Genomic DNA, 20,326 nt, shown 5'->3' on the forward strand with positions numbered 1-20,326 from the left:
TCTATCCCATAATAAGAATAAACAGTAAAAAAAATAAAGATCATTTGCACCGCCACATCCCAAAACATCCAATTAAAATATAAACATACGGTACTTATCCAGTGGGATGAATGCTGTATTGGGGAGGGAAAAATAAAAATGGCCGATTTGTTTGTTTTTTCGCTTCACTCCCCTTACCCCCCACAAAAAATAAATAAATCAATGAAAGAAAGTCACCCCAAAATTGTATCAATAAACACTATAGATTGCCCCTCAAAAAATGAGCCCCCGCACAGCTCCATACACTTAACGATGAATAATTAAAACAGGTCAGAATATCAGAATATGGCATTGAAGTGAAGAAATACATTTTTTCAAAATTATCATTTTTTTTCATGATTTTTAAATATTAAAACATGAGAGAAACTACATAAATGTGGTATCGCTGTAAGTGGACTGACCCAGAGAATGGAGGTCACAGGTCGGTTTTACCACATACGGAACACCAGAAAAACCAAACCCATAAAACTATGGCAGAATTGCCTTTTTTTCCAATTCCACACAATTTTTTATATTTATTTTTTTCTGCCCGCTACATTCAATGCAAAATTAAATGGCGCCATTAGAAAGTACAATTTCTCCCACAAAAACCAAGCTCTCGTTACAGCTATGAGTAACTTTCCCCACTGAACTGCTTCATACCCATTCATTAGGTACCCTTACATCTGGGCATGCAGTTCCTCTTTAAATCCTCCACATAAGGCTACTTTCACACTAGCGTTCGTCGGTCCGCTCGTGAGCTCCGTTTGAAGGGGCTCACGAGCGGACCCGAACGCTTCCGTCCAGCCCTGATGCAGTCTGAATGGATGCGGATCCGCTCAGACTGCATCAGTCTGGCGGCGTTCAGCCTCCGCTCAGCTCGCCTCCGCACGGACAGGCGGACAGCTGAACGCTGCTTGCAGCGTTCGGGTGTCCGCCTGGCCGTGCGGAGGCGTGCGGATCCCTGCGGATCCGTCCAGACTTACAATGTAAGTCAATGGGGACGGATCCGTTTGAAGATGCCACAATATGGCTCAATCTTCAGGCGGATCCGTCCCCCATTGACTTTACATTGAAAGTCTGGACGGATCCGCTCAGGCTACTTTCACACTTAGCTGTTATATGCTAAAATAATGCAGACGGATCCGTTCTGAACGGAGCCTCCGTCTGCATTATTATGATCGGATCCGTTCAGAACGGATCCGATCGAACGCTAGTGTGAAAGTAGCCTAAGCTTGTCTTAATGTTCCTGTCGTATATATTTGCTTCGCACTGTTCGCACTTCTTGATCTCCATATTTTGTTTTTTCCAGATGCTTTCTCTCTTACCTTCAAGGATTCTCAGGTTGCTGGAATTCATTGGTTTTTCTGGAAACAGGGTAACAGTTCTTTTTCTGGTATCTGGGACCTAAAGTAACTATTACAGAGGACCTGTCACCTCTCCTACTTGCCTTTCCCATCTTGTAACTCTGGAGCATCTTTTCTTATTACTCTGTTGTGGCATTCCACTATTATTCCTACTAGAAGTTTGATGAACTGCCAACTGGGTGTTACCGGTTGGGCTGCGTTTCTACACAGTCTGCCTCTATCCAACCAGTGCTGCCAGTGTCCAATGGGGCTGGGGGCTCACCCCCAACTGGTATCACACAGATGGACCTTTATTGGGAATAGTAGAGGAATATAACATAGAACAGGGGTCAGAAACCGGCACTCCAGCTGTTGTGAAACTACAACTCCCAGCATGCACAATTGCTCTGCTCTTCTCAGAACTCCCATAGAAATGAATGGAGCATGCTGGGAATTGTAGTTTCACAACATCTGGAGTGGCGGAGGTTGCTGACCCCTGACATAGAGTATTAAGAAAATATGCTCCATAGGTATAACCCAGGGACTGCAAGTGGTTGGTAAAAGACTAAATCATAAGTAGATCTGCCGATGTTATTACTTTTTCTTATTGAAGTTGATCTAAATATCAAATATCTTGTGATTTTATATGATGTCAATTATAGCACATGTTAATGTGTATCTTACATATTGCATGTAGCAATCACGAACATATATGATCAGTTACATATGCAGATGGCATACAGTACACGGGTGGTACAGAACGGTGGTGAGCATTGCTGTGATAACCATTTCACTGTATTTACCAGGCCCTGGGCCTTTTCCAGCTGAGAGAAGGAGCATCTGGGACCAGTCTAAGAGCCATCCTGTGTGCCCTCACACTCCTGTTCTATCATACCTATGTCTCATTAATACTTGGTAAGCTGCCATTTTCCTTAAAGGGGCTGTCCTATGAAGAATATTGTTTATAGTTGCATACATCTCATATTTTTTATATTTGCACTTGCTAAATAAAAAATGCTTATATCCCCAGATATTCCAGGAATGTCAGACTTTAAGGTGTCCACCTCAGTAAAACACGGACACCAGCAATGTGCGTATTTTTTTGCTGATCCGGAAGTGCAGTTCCGTAAATGCGGACAGCACATTCCGGCCCAATTTGAAATTAAATGGGTCCGCACCTATTCCGCAAAATTGCGGAACGGATGCAGACCCTTTTTGCGGCCGTGTGAATGGACCCTCGCTGTAACTGTATTTGCCCAGCATATCCTCTGGCAAACAGCAAGACATTACAGCTATAGAAGCAGCGGCCTCATTACACCAGAGATCCCGCCGCATACTTGGTGGAGCAGAGAGTTAAGCAAGGCGAAGCGTGTGTGTCCACCTTCTCACAGTTACAGCGGTGGACACGGTGAAGGCTATTCAGTAAAACAGGTGGCGCTACACTAACATTCCTGGAATATTTTTAAACTGTTTTCCAATTATGGGCTAGATTTAGCTATAAGCAATATTCTTCATGAGACAGCCCCTTTTTAGAGTTAACCATGTTCTCCATAGGACAGCCCCTTCTAAAAGAAACGCCTAAGGGAATGCTAGCGTTTTAAACTGTTCTAGGTTCAGCCAAATTGTAAAACTATGCTACTGTATGAATTATTGTAAAAATATGGTGGACTAATGTTTAGTTAGCTGCACATCATTGCCCCTACCTGTTATTATGTTCCCTCAGGATATATTCAGTCTTGCATTTAAATGTGATCTGGGTTTACTGAAAAGATAGTTTTACAAAATTCCAATTTAAAAAAAATATATTTTTTACATATATATATGTATTTGAACATTTGAAATCTTTCTGTGATCGTACTATATATGACTGTAGTCCATGGAACTCAGGTGAACTTTTTATTTGGTTCCAGCCCTCATCTTCTACATGTTGGTAAAAAGGTGTGCTGCTGACCTTGCCAGAAAATGTTCCCATCGTGCAGCAATCCAGTGGGTCAGGCATGCTCAACCTGCGGCACTCCAGCTGTTGCAAACTACAACTCCCAGCATGCCTGAACAGCCTACAGCAGGGATGCTCAACCTGCAGCCCTCCAGCTGTTGTAAAACTACAACTCCCACCATGCCCTGCTGATAGCAGTAGGCTGTCCGGAAATGATGGGAGTTGTAGTTTTGCAACAGCTGGAGGGCTGCCGGTTGAGCATGCCTGGCCTACAGCTATCAGCCTACATCAGGGCATTGTGGGAGTTGTAGTTTTACAACAGCTGGAGGGCTGCCGGTTGAGCATGCCTGCAGTAGGTAATGCTGGGTTTGCACTTAAATGTAGTAGTTAGCGGGAAATTAATATGCCCCCTCTGTAGTTACACAATGTAATATGTATAGTGCGCTGAATACAACACCTGCGATAAGACGTATCGCTTGCCGCGTCCATCCTAGTCTTCATTGTCAGTACAAAATACTAAAGATGTGTATAGAGCTAGTGACGAACACACAACTCTTTCTAGGTACTGGAGAAGGTAATCTTGAAGAAGCAGAAGCGCTCATTGAACCCTACCTCAAGAAATTCCCAAATGTATGTAACGGCGACCTGCACCTGTGAGGATACGGTATATAAATCGCCAAAATGACCTCTTTATTGAAATATTCCTCTTTTCTCAGGGCTGTTTAATTATCTTCTATGCGGCTCGGATAGATGTACTCAAAGGAAATTTTGAACAGGTATTTTTTTTCCACTAGTGTTTTTTCCCCTTTCTTTTTTAAATTTCAATAATGTATGTTTTAAAAGAAACCAACAGCAGAAATACCACAGCATCGCAGGCTTCAGACTGACATGTCCACCACAGATATGTGTCTCTGCAGTGGTCTTTCTGCAGCTTGTGTATTCCGGATGTTCATCTGGTGGTCTCGGGACTTTGGTGCTGATTTTATTGACTTTTTTGTATGTTTTTCAAAAATTGTCAAACCATTGAATTGATTTGAAGATGACCCATAACGTTTCAGCTGGGCCTCTCATTCTGAGAGCTCTTAGGTTCATGTTTTGTGCCAGGTGTAAAAACTTTTATAGAATTACAATTAGCAAAGAATCTTCTGCAAGAAAGGGAAGCAGCAAGGGGCTGCTCGGATATGTGAGCTATGAAGAAGGCAGCACAATTCTGTATTAGAAGGCAGGAAAGCAACCGTGTGCATCTATCTCTTGTAATCTAATTACAGGTCAAATACCCTTGCAAAAAGGCAATATCTTTTCAGAGGTGAACATACACTTAAAGGGGTTGTCCGAGTTATTGTTTTCTTTCTATGTTCCTAACTGGGCAAATGTAACAGCTTTCCAATTCACTCACTTTATCTCCAGTGGCAGGTTTCTCAGATTTCACTGAGGGTCACATGACCTGTGATGTCAGCTTCTCTCCCTGCTCTGATAAAGGTCGTTTACAAGCCTGTAAACGAGATGTCACTGTGCTGGCCACGCCCCCCCCCCCCCCCCCCCCCCTTCACTGCAGTCTACTCTCTGCTAGGATTCTTAACCGCTTCAGCTGCACAGCTCTGCAGGCAGTGAGGAGACAATGCTGGGCACTGGAGCTGACATACTAGAGAGAACATTACACAAGAAGGTAGAGGAAGATCCTGTGTGTATTAGCAGTGTCATGATACAGCTGGGACTTGTAGTGCTACACATACAACATGCTGCAGAGTCTCCCAGCACTCAGGGCAGCTCTTGTATCCACTCCCTTAGCAGTGTCTCTATACAGCTGGGACTTGTAGTTCTACACATACAACATGCTTCTGAGTCTCCCAGCAGGCAGACATGTCATTCAGGGCATCTCTTGTATTCACTCCCTTAGCAGTGTCATTATACAGCTGGGACTTGTAGTCCTACACATACAACATGCTGCTGAGTCTCCCATCAGGCAGACATATCACTCAGAGCAGTACTTGTATTCACTCGCTTAGCAGTGTCATTATACAGCTGGGACTTGTAGTCCTACACATACAACATGCTGCTGAGTCTCCCAGCAGGCAGACATGTCACTCAGGGCAGCACTTGTATTCACTCGCTTAGCAGTGTCATTATACAGCTGGGACTTGTAGTTCTACACATACAACATGCTGCTGAGTCTCGCAGCAGGCAGACATGTCACTCAGGGCAGTACTTGTATTCACTCCCTTAGCAGTGTCATTGTACAGCTAGGACTTGTAGTTCTACACATACAACATGCTGCTGAGTCTCCCATTAGGCAGACATGTCACTCAGGGCAGTACTTGTATTGACTCGCTTAGCAGTGTCATTGTACAGCTAGGACTTGTAGTTCTACACATACAACATGCTGCTGAGTCTCCCATTAGGCAGACATGTCACTCAGGGCAGTACTTGTATTGACTCGCTTAGCAGTGCAGGGGGAGGAGCAGAGATTGTTTTTATTGCAAGTAAACAAAGGGCCAGAAAAGAACCAGGGAAATTAGTTTTTTGCATAAAACTTGCTTAGCTCAGTTATTTATCAGATTTTCAGTGCTATATTATTATTTTTTCATAACTCGGACAACCCCTTTAAGGCCTCATGCACACAACCGTGGTGTGTTTTGCGGTCGGCAAATCACGGATCCGTAAAACACGGATGGCGTCCGTGCACGTTCCACAATTTGCGGAACGGCACGGACAGCCTTTAATATAACTGCTTATTCTTTTCCGCAAAGCACGAACAAGAATAGGACATGTTATATTTTTTTAGCGGGGCCATGGAACGGAGCAACAGATGCGGACAGCACACGGAGGGCTGTCCGCATCTTTTGCGGCCCCATTGAAGTGAATGGGTCCACAACCGAGCCACCAAAATGGCGGCTCGGATGCGGACCAAAACAACGGCCGTGTGCATGGGGCCTAAAAATCATACTTTTGTGATTTTGCTATTTTTGGTTAAAAGAACAAATAGCCTTCTTTTTCAGTCCCTAATTATGCAGCTCTCATGTGACTTCCAGGTTATGGATCCCTGCAGTGTAGGCGTCTTTATGTCAGATGAAATGCTTTAGTTTGGTGCTCTATCTTTTTTCGTTGTGCAGGCACAAGCGTCCTTCCAGCAGTGCATTGCCGCCCAGCAGGAATGGAGGCAGATTCACCACCTCTGTTACTGGGAGCTGATGTGGTGCCATTCCTTCCAGCAAGACTGGCTAAAAGCATACCACTATGCTGACCTGCTGTGCAAGGAAAGCAAGTGGTCCAAGGTGCGTTACCTCTTTTCCATTGTTGCATATGAAGTTTCCGCACAGTATATGGGAAATGGTAAAATGTACAACATTGTGATCGGATGGAGGATAAACGATTCCATCTGTGGCCAGCTTCAGGAATAGCGATTTAGAATTTACTCTGGCAGAATCCCAACCCACAGATTTAACCCCCTAGACATCCACATATAACAATTCCTGTACAACAGTGCTTTGCATTTACAGATCTCACTCCTCTCCCAAAGGGGAAAGGCGTTCTTTGTTTTTGACTGTAGATGTCGGTCGGGCATAGTACCCGTATTTGGTATCAAGGAGAGTGTCGGGATTATTTTGTGACATAAGTGTCTCTGGCCAAACTAATGACATTAAATGACAAAGGGAAAATAGAAGGAATGTTAATTTTTTTTAAATCTTTTAATTTTATTTTCAGTATGATAAAATGAAAAAAGAGCGACAATATTCAACCAAAGTACAAAATAAAAAAAAGTCCATTGACATGCGAACGACATGGATTGTTTCAGGATCTGTTCAGGAAGAACTGATGGTTTTGCACACAAGTTCAATGTGTTTTTTTCTGTGACATGCATTGCTTCCGGACAGAAACCTCACTCATGTGAATAAGCCCTTAGGCTGCTCTTACACATTCAGTGTTTCCATCACAGATTGTGAGCCCAAACCAGGTGCAGGTCAAAAACGCGGAACAGGTGCAGATCTTTCCGTTAAGGCCTCTTTCACACGACTGAGTTTTCCGTGCCGATGCGATGCGTAAAGTGAATGCATAGCATCCACACTGAATCCAGACCCAATCATTTCGACGGGTCTGTGCACATACATTTTTATACATCAGTTCTGATTTCCGTGAGAATCGCAGCACGTTCTATATTCTGCGTTTTTCACGCAGCCCTGGCCCCTTAGAAGTGAATGGGGCTTCAGTGAAAAATGCATTCCGGGTGCATTCCATTGTCCGGGTGCAATGCGTTTTTCACTGATGGTTGCTAGGAGATGTTGTTTGTGAACCTTTAATTTAAATATTTTTTTATAAGTGCATAAAAAACGCATCAAAACACATTGCACCTGCGCAGAAAAAAATCTGAACGCAGTCGCAGACAAAACTGACTGAACTTCCTTGGAAAATGGTGAACGCACCCTCAGCCAATCCGTACCGTTTGTTTGAAAGAGGCCTAAGGGCTCATGCACACGGCCGCTGTGCCCATATTGCGGCCCACAAACAGAATGGGTCCACAATCCAGAAGGCCAGATGCGGAACGGGGGCATGGAACCCCATGGTAGCACTGTGGAGTGCTTCCGTCGGGTTTCTCTCCATGCCTGCGCACAGCAAAAAAATAAATATAGTGCATGCACTACTTTTTTGCGGTGTGGACGGACCACAGACCCATTTAGGTTGAATGGGTCTGGATCCATCTGCGGAATCCACACTGATGTTGCCTGTACATTGGGGACTGCAAATTGCACGGAGCGACCGATCAACGGCTGTGTGCATGGGCCCTAAACCTTATTTCTGTGGAGGCTCCACTCCTGGTTTTGGCTCACAATTACTGATGGAAATCACTGATCAAATACTGACCATACACTGACTGTGTAAAGTGGCCTTAGAATGTGGCATACGAAAAGTGAAATTTGCTCATCTTAAGGCCCCATGCACACGGCCGTGGAACTGTGGCCTGGATCCCTCCTGAGAGCAGGAGCGCACAGCGTCACTGGTTGCTATGACGCCGTGCGCTCCTGCTCTCAGGAGGGATCCAGGCCACGGTTCCACGGCCCGCACATAGCTGTGAAACACGGCCGTGTGCATGGGGCCTTAGGCCATACTTTTTTCTGCTTAGAAATAAATGTAAGATAACTGTTTTCTACCATAGCATTTATATGGTGGCATTGACATTGAGGTAACAATAGGATAATTAAGAGCATACATGTCTTTACTTACAATGAATGACTGTGTTTTCTATCCTGATTTTGTTGTCTTCTGACATATGAGCAGTTACATGGGAACAGTGTAAATATACTGCATGGCGTCAATTCTGTGTGTGGCTGTAGGCAGTAGATCAGTTATGATCATCTAAAACTTTTATACACATTTCTTTAAGATGTTTCTAATTCTTAAGTCTATTAAACAAACGTTTCCTTCCAGAGGCTGATATAACTAGGGGCATAATGCACGGCATCATCTGCTCAATGTCCTGAAGTGCATGCTACTTGACAAAGTGCACAAATACCACATTTCTTCTGCTTTTATAGAACAAAAGGTTGACATTCTAGTTCTTTCATTACTGTTAATAATGGACGAATACCAGAACACAGATCATCTAACGGATGGCGCTGCCTGCCCTATTTTTAATATATCCCTCTTTTAGCGGATATATACTTATTGAAATTTTCTGAATGATTTTAGGCAATCTACATGTATCAAAAAGCTGCAATCTTGAGCATGCTTCCAGAGGAGGCTGTGCAGTCCACAGGAGAAGATCTAGTGGCCTTGTTCAGGTGAGAATATGTCTTGATTTATTGTATTTAGTGAATTTGTACATTTCTATGAGAAAAATGTCAGAGTTCAGTACTGCGCTGTGCTGAACTGTGAAGACAGACTTTCCTCAGCAACGTCCGTTTAGAGAGCGCTGCTAAGGGGCTACTTCAGAGCAATTTTTCTCATAGAAATGTGAAAATTCAAAAAAGTATAATTACAAATACATTCTCGATCACGGTCCCTACACATTCTAAAAAAAAAAAAAAAGAATAAATGACAATTACACTTTAAAGGGTGACAACCCCTCTCTGTATGTCCTATTATTTCGAGTCAGAGGGGAGAGCTGATGGTTGACCATTCCTTTGAATTACATGCATATCATACTTAAAGGGGGTTGGTCCCTCTCTGACATTGATGGCATATCGGTAGGATATGCCATCAATTCTGGATAGGTGCGGATCCTACCTCTGGGACCTGCTTCTATCTCCAGAATGGGGCCCCCCAAAAAGGAAGTCTGGTGAGTGGAGAGGGCACCTAGCAAGCAGGGCCACTGCTCCATTCACTGCCATGGGACTGTCGAAAATAGCCGAACTGACGCTCAGCTAATTTTGGAACTCCTATGGTGGTGAATAGAGAGGGGCCACGCATACACAGCTCTCTGCGTTGAATTTGGAGGCCCTGTTCTAGAGATAGGTGTGGTCCTACATCTGGGACCCACTCCTATCTGACATTGATGGCATATCCTAGCGATATGCTATCCATGTCTGCTTTGAGGCAACCCCTTTCATTTCATGGCAGCTGCTGATGTAAATGTATGGGTGGCTTCAGCTTTCCCCAGTGAGAACATGCAGTGATGAGCTGTTTGCTAGAACACAGGTTTGCTTCATGTCCATTCCTTTTAGGGCCTCATGCACATGACCATAGTCGGCTCGTGCCCATATTGCTGCCCTCAAACAGCACTTGAATGCGTCTGCAATCCGGGAGGTGCGGTGTGGAACGGAGGCAAGGACCGGAAATGCTACGGAGTGCTTCCGTGGCTTTTCTGTCCATACTTCTGCACCGCAGAAAAATAGGGCATGCACTACTTTTTTGCAGTGCCGACCGTCTGATGCTGATTGCGCAACCTATTTAAGTGAATGGATCCACATCTGCAGGCAGAGGGCACACGGTAGGTGGCCCATGCATTGCGGACTGCAGCATGGGCATGGCCGGCACACAGTCTTGTGCATGAGCTGTAAGTTAGCAGTTTTTTCAGTAGGTGGGTTACTTTACTGCTATTTTTTTGTAGAGGCTTTATCTCTTTGTCCTTATCAATAACTAATAAGGATACCATTTCAGAACTGTGATAGTGTCTTGTTCCACTTGAGGTTAGTAATTGTAAGATAGAAATAGACTTGTGAAATCACTAATCCTTCTTTTGAATGTTTTTTGGCACTAAATCTTGCATAAAGTTTGAATAACCGAATGTCTATCAGTCAGATAACCTGTTTCTGTTGTGTCAGGAGAGTCTTACGAATAGTAAACTTCTGGCTCCAGGTAGGCTACAGTATGTAGGTCCAAGGGATCAGCTGCAAGGCAGTTAACATGTGTTTACTATGATGACTTTTAAAATTAAAGGGGTATTCCGTTTTTGTTTTTTTGTTTGTTTTTTATTTATTTATATAGTAGGAAATCATGCAATTTTCTAATATACACCGGTATTCAAAATTCTGCTTCCATACATATGTTTTATATCAGTTAACCCCTATATGCAGTAGAATGGTATAGCCCATATGTCAGTCCTATGTAATGCATCAGTCTCTCCAATACAATTCCTGACATTCAGTAAGCAGCAGTATTAGATGACATACATTTATTCACCTTAAACTATTTAGACCTTGCCTACCCTGACACATTACAGCCGTCTTGCCAAGTGCTTGTTAAGACTGTTGGGGTCATTTATAAAGACTGATGTACCAGCTTAGGGCTGCTTCACACACATGTGATTGGCCGAGGAAAAACGGGCCATGTGTCTGCTGGATCTCCCGGACCGACCATGCTCCCCTGAACTGACTGCATCCTAAAACAGTTGGCCCGGGAAATCTAGCACACACAGAGCCCGTTTTTCTCAGGCCAATTCCATTCATGTGAAAGAGCCCTTGATTTACTGTTCTGGAAATCAAGATGGCATATTTTTCACCCTACAAGATGCACCTGCCCATATGATGCACCTAGGTTTAAGAGAAGGAAAATAAGAAAAAAATATTTTTCATCAGAGCCCCAATCAGACCCCAATTGTTAATCAGACCTCAGATCAGACCCTCAACGTTCGGGCTCATGCACACAAACATATTTTTTTGTCTGTTCCGTCTTTTTGTGGCCCGTATGTGGAAACATTCACTTCAATGAGGGGACAAAAACAATAAATCAACTTACTTGTCCTGCTCTGGACGCCACCACTCCGGGATCCAGCAGTCTTCCGTCTCCTCCTGCCACGTGATGTGCTGTGACACGACACCGCACAGCGTGAGGTCACAGAGCACCGACGTCCTCGTGCTGTGCTTGAGTCACAGCACAGTGCGGAGCTGACAGAAGATGACCAGGAAACGTTGAGTACAGAGCCTGGTAAAATGTCTTAAAGCTATTTTATTCTACCACAATTTGGTTTTAGTTTTGCTGTTGTATGTGTTGATAGGGCAAGATTTAGTAAACAAGAAACTTGGCATGCCACAGATTTTATATACTTACCTAACGTATATTCCAAGAGGATGGTGTGTGACTACAAAGTAATAACAGGCACTAAATTTATTTAAAAAAGTGTGCCATTTGTTGGCCCAAAATGAGATCGTACAGCGGTGCTTGAAAGTTTGTGAACCGTTCAATATTTTGTGTATTTCAACATAAATTTTTACCTAAAACTACATCTCTTTAGAAATGGCCTTGTAACCTTTTCCAGCTTTATGGAGAGCACCTTAATTGGCGTGAGGAGTCTTCTGGTCCAGGCAATGCTCCTCTGGAATCCTGACCTAGGCCTCTCACCCAGTTAAGCCAGTACTCTCTGCTCTGCACTGATGAGAGGCAACCACCCCAAAACGGCTGCTTGCAGATGAGGTGCTGGCCTAATTATTATCCAAGACATGTCTCGAGGCCTATTTAAAAGGTCTAACATTGACTTAAATTAGACCTGCCTGACATCAGCTGTAATGTTTTGTATTGACATAATGCTGTCAGTACAATACATTACAGATGTCAGGCAGGGACACAGCATTATAAATCATTATAATGCCGTGTGGTCTCGTTACAAGAGCGGAGTCCAGGACGGGAAAACATGGTCCCACATGGAGTGTGTTTCCCGTAGACAACTTGCTCATTTTAAACTGGTGAGGTCTAATATTTCTTACGCTTTTTTATTTAATTTATTTTTATTTGCACAATGGTATCTCCCAGGGAAGGAGAACCATCTCACTAGCTCAACCGTTTTGGAAGAGTCTCCGTATGAGTCAAAGTCCAACTTTTTTACAAGCCTTGGAACATGACCAGGAAAAATTGCTAAGCCAAATATTCATCTGCAGACAGCTGTTTCGGGGCGCTTGCTCCTCATCAGTACGGAGTGGATTCTGGCTGGCTGAGTGTGATACCTTGAATGTAACTTAGCCAGGGTTCTAGTTCTCCTTAAGACACCAGCTGTCAATGTAGATGTATTGGCAATGCACTTTAAAAAAAAAATATTTTATCTACTTTTAGGACTTTTTGTGAAAATCTGATGTAGTTTTAGTTTAAATTTTGCAGAAATATAGAATAATCTTAAGGTTTAACAAACATTCACGGACCACTGTATATGTATGGCAGCTATGAGGTGAGTTGCATACCATTTTGACTGCCTTGCAGCACTATTGATAAATCTTGTCCATTGTGATACTTCGGCTTTGTGTTGACATCTTCCAAAAATATCATTTTTACTTTAGACAAGTTGAAGGTTTAAAACAAAGAATTGCTGGGAAGTCGATACCAACGGAGAAATTTGCTGTTCGAAAGTCTCGAAGATATTCAGCTGCTAACCCAGTCAAACTGACCCTGCCAGCCTTGGTAAGACTACTTCAGCAAAGGATCAGACGTTCTCTGCAAACAGCACATGTATCCCTTGACTTCTGTGTGTATTCACACATCCTTGTTTTTCCACTGACTGGGTCGGTGTGAAAACAACGGAGGCATGCACTACTTTGGGGTCCGTGTTACAGACCAAACACAACAGTTGAAGTCTGTAGGTCCAAGAAAACCAGTGATGGAACACAGATGCCACCTGACCATAGGTAAGGGATGCTCTCAGCCTAGCAGTGAACAAAATGGACCATCCACGGATGAAACACTGACCATATTTCCAGTGGTGTCAAACAGACACAAACGTGTGAATAAAGTTACATTCACATCTGCTTTGAAAGCTCAGTTTGGGGCTTCCCTCACAGAGTTTGTCTAAAATAGTACAGAGAAAAAAATAATGAATAAAAAATAGTGGAGAGAAGTTCTGCATGCAGTTATTTTTCTCCGCTAAAAGAAAAGAATTCCTGAACAGAACCCTAAGGGATTCCATTCTAGCCAATGGGATCTGTTAGACTCTATTCCTATCAGTTGTGTGCTGAATCCGACACTTCTGTTACTTACAATAATGGAGCAGAAAAACGAATATAATAGGCTACTTTCACATTAGCTCTAAGACTGCTTGCAGGATGTCATTGCAATCCAGACTGTACAATGGAATGCAATACTTATTGTGCCCAGCCCTCCAAACAGCAACTAAACTTTGGACTCATGGCTGACCGTTTCCATTATTGTAGCTTTTTTTGGCTTTTGGCTTCTTTGTTTTGAGATAGTAATATGTCGCAGTCTCATTCCCATACTTCTTTTACCACACAATGATCAGGATGATGGGTACTGACAGACATCCTATCAAGGATGCAGAGTAGAGGTGGGCATCCTACGGTTTGGAGTAACAGATCTTGAGACCCCGGTGAAATGCCATGATATCCAGTCTATTATCTTAGATTACACCACAGACGTTACCGCTATCATAATATTGGTGTCAGCATTTCTGAACTCTAGGCTGACTATCGGTACAAGTTAATGTTTTGCAGTGATGGATACTTTTTTTTTTTTTTTTTTGAGGACTTGTCATAAAATATGTAATAAATAGTGGCAATTAAAAATAAGACAAGCTTAATGATTAACCTTGCTGACATGACTTTGACAGTGCCTTTTTGTTTTCTATCTTTCTATGTGTTAGGAAATGGTGTATGTATGGAATGGCTTCACGATAGTGGGGAAACGATCTGATCTCACAGAAAGTCTTCTGGTTACTATTGAAAAAGCCGAACATGATTTGCAGAATGAAAAAAGTAATTTTTTTTTTTTTTTTTTTTTACTTAACTGTATTCTTTTAGTAAGAATGATTGATGGAGATAGATATTTATTTTTATTTATTTTTTCCACAATGCAAATACATTTTGGAGTTTGCTGATGTTGTTAAATGGGCAACAAGAGATCACGAGTTTGGTGCAGTACCGGGATTCCTGGTTCTAATCTAGCCCATCTTCATGGTGTTTGAAACTGGCTGACCTGTTACACGTGCACTTGGCAGCTGAAGACATCTCTGTTGGTCCCGTGTTAATATGTGCCTCCATTGCTGAGAAAAGTGATGTTTTAATATATTCAAATGAGCCTCTGGGAGCAACGGGGGCGTTGTCATTACTCCTAGAGGCTCATCTGTCTCTGCAACTGCTGTGCCTTGACAGAACCAGGCAGTTTAAATGTGATCATGTGTACTGTATGTATTTTGTAGATATACAGAACTGAGATTGTCAGTGTCTTCATTTTATTCTTTTTTCTACGTTTTAGATCCAACTGAATACTTTGGAGATGATCAGTGCCTTGTCCAGTTACTGAAAGGCCTTTGCTTAAAACATCTGGGTAGATTATTACAGGCTGAACTGTGTTTCAACCAAGTGATACAGAGGTAGGAGCAACAACTAGAAGACACCATACCAATGTCATCCTTTATACAAACTATTTTTATATATTTTTTTCCCTTCCAATAGAAATATAGTTCATATAACAAAAATGTTTAATTGAGTATATAAATTGTGACTATCATTTTAAAGATTTCTGACATGTCACAGTGGCATGTCGATAGTCTTGATCAGTGGGGTTCCAGATGCTAAGACCTCTAAAGGTTGCTGAAATGAAGGCGCAAAAGTGCTGCACTGAGCACTATGCCCCTTTGGTTGTTTTAAGCTCAGTTTGGCCCTCCTCGAAATAAAGCGGATTAGCGGTGTATGAACCGCTTTGAGAAAGTAGAGCTAAACACGGTGAAATAACACAGAGCTCAGCTGAGATCTTTTGCCCCTGCATGTTAGTGATCAGTGGTGGTTTCAGCACTCAGAAGCCAACCCATTAAAACTTCTGGCATGTCACTATGGTCAGGGCCAGATGAGGTGTTCCAGGAGTAAGGAGCAGTCCATCCATTAGGGGCTTCTCAATCCTCCGCTACATGCTGGAAGACATTTAAGAAGACTTGTACACTGCTTTGGAATAAACCAGGAGGAATTTTCAGTGCAGTGTCCACCATACCGTAGCAAACTTGCCAATATGAAGAAGTTGGCTCATAGGAGGTAGGGGGGGTGGAGCACACGAAGCACGCTGCCAATTGTTTTCAGATGTGAACACGCTGCTTTTCATGAGAACCCACCCCCTTTCATGTATGCCCCCAATCATTTCATGATGTGTCCTCTGTGCACTGGGTGGGGGATTTTCCAATTCCACTAGGAGTTCAGGAGGTCTCTCCTTTTTTTCAGGAGCCCCCCAGATGTTTCAGGAGAGTTGGCAAGTTTGTACTATAGATATAATAACATCTACTTACATACCTACTCACAAACACTCACTACATCTACAACTTAAAAGGGTTTTTCAAGACTTTAATACTGATGACCATCAGTACCTGATCAGTGGTCGCCGACACTCTGGATGCCAGCTGATCAGCTGTTTGAGAAGGCACTGGTAGTCCTATGAGTGCCGCGGTCTTCTCCATGCTTACCAAGCATAGCAGCGTACATTGTATAGCATCTGTTCTTGGTATCGCACTTAACCACATTCACTTCAGTGGGGCTGAGCTGCACCTTGGACATGTGTTGTCACTGGCCTAGCAAAAGCTGAGAGAAGGCTGCAGCATTACTGCGAGGACCACTGCCTAAACAGCAGATCGGCGGGATCCCAGTTGTCGGTCCCCCACCGACTTGAGGATACGTCATCAGTTGTAATGTCTCGGAAAACCCCTTTAATTATAGACCTATATGTGCATCAGAAGCGTGGACAGCGCATTCACTATGCCCTGAGAGAAGGGGATGTACTGTACAGTGCGCACAGCAAAGTTTTCAGCATTTTTTTTATACCCCTTAAATACAGCTTTTACTTTTAGCCATCTAATTGAAGTGAATGGGATGGAGGAGCTGTAATTACACTGCTCGCCACTGCAATGTAGACGGCAAGCGTGTAAACAGTGAAGAGAAGACAGCGCTCGTACAAAGTGAATGGGGTGACGGAGCTGTAATTACACCTGCTTACTACTGTGGCATTGCAGTGAGCAGGTAAACAGATAAGAAAACATAGTGCACATATGAACGCTGCATTCTCCTCACACAGCTGATCGACGGGGGTACCAGGAGTCACACCCCCAAATATCTAATATTGAGTGACCTATCCTGAAGATAGGTCATCAATATAGCAAAAGTGGACAACCCCTTTAATTTTCAGTTGACAAAACGCAGATCCTTCATGGACATCTTGACAGACGAAACACGGATTTCCCATGGATGTCAAATGGACACGGAAATGTGAATGAGGCCTAACAGTTGTCTCGGCCACCTGATGCAGTTATAATAATAAACTGGGTAATTTGATAAATAATCTAGGTGTTTTTTTTTATATGATCAGCTAGGTTGGTTTAGATGCTGTATGTACTGCAGGGGGTGGGGAGGTAGGGTCCGCCTGACTCACAGGCCCACCTGGGGATTCACCTGTGCCACTTTTGTTACATTTCAGTGAAAAGAGGCTAAAGTATGACCACTATTTGCTACCGTTTACTTATTATGAACTGGGACTTTTGTATAAAGAGCAAGGAGACAAAGATAAAGCCATACGTTTCATTGAAACTGCAAAGTGAGTATTATTAGATATTTTGTGTTGTGCTGTTCCTCTATTCATTTTTACTTTTGTGTCAGCCATGTCGTTTTTGTTCTTGTGTCACACTTAAGTCTAAGGGTCCATTCAGACATCCGAATGTGTTTTGCGGATCCGCAAAACACTGACAACGGCAATGTGCGTTCTGCATTTTGCGGACCGCAGATCGACGACACTTAATAGAAAATGCCTAATCTTGTCTGCAATTGCAGACAAGAATAGGACATGTTCTATATTTTTTTTTTTTTTTCCGGAACGGAATTGCGGACCCGGAAGTGCGGATCCGCATTTTCGGATCCGGACAGCACATCGTGTGGCCCAATAGAAATGAATGGGTCTGCAATTCCGTTCCGCAAAATGCGAAACAGAATTGTGGACGTGTGAATGGAGCCTAAGGCCTATTGCACACGACCGGATGGCTTTTTCAGTGTTTTGCGGTCTGTTTTTCATGGATCCGCTGTTCCGTTTTTTGTTTCCGTTGTGTTTCCGTTTCTGTTCCGTTTTTCCGTTCCGTTTTTCCGTATGGCATATACAGTATACAGTAATTACATAGATAAAATTGGGTTGGCCATAACATTTTCAATAGATGGTTCAGGAAAAAACGGAACGGAAACGGAAGACATACGGATGCATTTCCGTATGTGTTCCGTTTTTTTTGCGGATCCATTAACTTGAATGGAGCCACGGACTGTGATTTGCGGGCAATAATAGGACATGTTCTATGTTAAAACGGAAATACGGAAACGGAATGCATACGGAGTACATTCCGTTTTTTTTGCGGAACCATTGAAATGAATGGTTCCGTATACGGACCGTATACGGAACGCAAAAAACGGCCAGTAAACGGTAAAAAAAAACGGCCGTGTGCAATAGGCCTAATACTGTTGCACTTGGGTTTGCACTTTTATAAATTGAATGACTGAGAAGAAAAAAGGGAGATAAGAAGGTCCGTGCGCTCCTTGTGGCAGGTAGGTTTGTGGGACAAGATGTTGTATCTGAATTATTTTATTGGGATGTCGGATAACGTGTTTCAGAGCCGAATAGGTTCATCCTTCAGATCACATACAAAAAGTTTTTGGGGATATGATCTGAAGAAGGATCCTGTTCTGCTCTGTATCACAAAAACAGCTGAAAATGTTTAATAAAGACCAATTGAAACAATTATTTTTAGCCCAAAATGAGTAAAATGCCATTATAAATAAATTGCCCCGAAGGTGTTCATTGCCGTTAAGTGCAGAAGTAACTGTTTATACACTCTGAAATACATTTCTCGATATAACATCTGTGTTCAGGACTCTTACAGACTGAGAACTGGCTCTGGGGTATGCTAACTGTCCTTAGGTACAATATTCCTATATAGGCTACTAATATGTGCTAGAACATTAATGGTAGTGCTCCTTTAATTTACATTGGATGGGCGAGAAGGATTCATTTTATTTTTACTTGATATTGGAAGCAGTTTCAAAATTGCTGGTTACTGCTCAAGAAAACTATATCATTCTGTTTTATTCATTTGGTGAATAACCATTCAAATAAAATACATTTAAAAGGGGTTTTCTGGGACTCGCTTACTGATGATTTACCCTTGGGATAGGTCATGAATGTCAAATTGGCTTGGATCTGACTCCCACCATCCATGTGGGTGCTGAGATCTGATATTGATGACCTATACTAAGAATAGGTCATCAATAAGTAAGTTCTGGAGAGTCCCTCTAAGTACAATTGTCTTTGGTTTCCGCTAGTGGTAGGTACTTTGATACAAAAGAATGTTTCACTAATCAATTTGTCTCATTTACAGAAATAACTATAAAGATTATTCCATGGAATCCAGACTGCATTTCCGAATCCACGCAGCTCTCTGCAGCCTTAAAGGCACCCCACCAGCAACCCCTCCATGATTAAGTGTCCAGGCTTTACAGTACTTTTGTAAATGAGCAATTCAGCTGAGAGAATGTACCAAGAAAATAATTTTGTTGGCGCCTTGGCAGTTAAGCTGGCTGAATTGTACATTGAATGACTGACTGTTATCTTGCGTGATTTTGACCTACTGTCCAATGTAGCTCTTATTTTCTATGGTAATATATTGGCATATTCTGCATCCTTTAAAGGAAAATACAGGAAAAGATGATATATATTTTATTTGCTGAAGGAAATAAATTATGTCTGTATGTACTTAAAGACTATTTCTAGTGCAGTAAAGTAGAATACAAATATTTGGTATTGTCCTTTGTTTTGTTTTTACTTCATTTTAGTTATTTTTATTTAATTATATTAATGTAACATGTCAGCACCACATTGTCAATCAGTTACGGTAGCATGATCTTTACTCATACGTAAAAAATATACACAGTTGTGGCGATTTATCAAAACTGTTGGAAGGGAAAAATCAAGCAGTTGCTCACATCAAACAGTCCTGTTGCTGCATTCATTTTCCTAAAATTGAGAGCTTAGTCTGATTGGTTATAATAGGAACCTATTCTAGTTTTGATAAAACTCTCCCATTATTCCTCAAGTTACAATATACATTTGGCTAGTTTCACACTAGTGCTTACAACCTCCAGCAGAGGAACAGCCTGCTGGGGATTATCGTATCTGGCATAGCCGGATACTACCTTTCCCTGCTGAAGCCCATTGATTATAATGGGACTTCGCAGGTATCGGGCCTGTTTCCGGCATTCATTTCTGGATTCGACCAGAGAAAAACCATTTCTTGCAGTGGTATTTGTCTGGCCAGATTCCTGTCGGGTCCCGTTATAGTAAATGGGGCTTGACGGTGCCCCGGCATTTTCCGTCGATGCCAGATGCAATGATCTCCGGCAGGCTATTTCTCTGAACCCAGGAATAAAGATTTTGAATGACAAGAATAATATGTGTTCCTTTCTTTAAGCTGTATAGATGGGATACAAACCTGAATGCAAGGACTCTAAAATGCTAAATATAAACAAGCCCTGTGTAGTATATATGTACACTCACCTAAAGAATTATTAGGAACACCATACTAATACAGTGTTGGACCCCCTTTTGCCTTCAGAACTGCCTTAATTCTACGTGGCATTGATTCAACAAG

General features: G+C 42.5%; 1 protein-coding gene across 1 annotated transcript in view; it reads left to right on the forward strand.

Moving 5' to 3' along the window:
• The window catches only part of TTC39B (tetratricopeptide repeat domain 39B), a 106,637-nt gene extending 87,165 nt beyond the window's left edge, over positions 1-19,472 (forward strand). The window contains exons 9-19 of the mRNA XM_044272250.1: positions 1,331-1,396; positions 2,171-2,279; positions 3,863-3,930; positions 4,017-4,076; positions 6,411-6,572; positions 8,983-9,074; positions 12,999-13,119; positions 14,312-14,423; positions 14,923-15,040; positions 17,122-17,238; positions 19,058-19,472. Coding sequence (XP_044128185.1) covers positions 1,331-1,396; positions 2,171-2,279; positions 3,863-3,930; positions 4,017-4,076; positions 6,411-6,572; positions 8,983-9,074; positions 12,999-13,119; positions 14,312-14,423; positions 14,923-15,040; positions 17,122-17,238; positions 19,058-19,157 — 1,125 coding nt within the window. The 3' untranslated portion in view covers positions 19,158-19,472. The remainder of the gene's footprint in view (positions 1-1,330; positions 1,397-2,170; positions 2,280-3,862; positions 3,931-4,016; positions 4,077-6,410; positions 6,573-8,982; positions 9,075-12,998; positions 13,120-14,311; positions 14,424-14,922; positions 15,041-17,121; positions 17,239-19,057) is intronic.
• The last annotated feature ends 854 nt before the right edge of the window (positions 19,473-20,326 follow it).

This window comes from Bufo gargarizans, chromosome 1 (assembly GCF_014858855.1).
Source record: "Bufo gargarizans isolate SCDJY-AF-19 chromosome 1, ASM1485885v1, whole genome shotgun sequence".
NCBI lineage: Eukaryota > Metazoa > Chordata > Amphibia > Anura > Bufonidae > Bufo > Bufo gargarizans.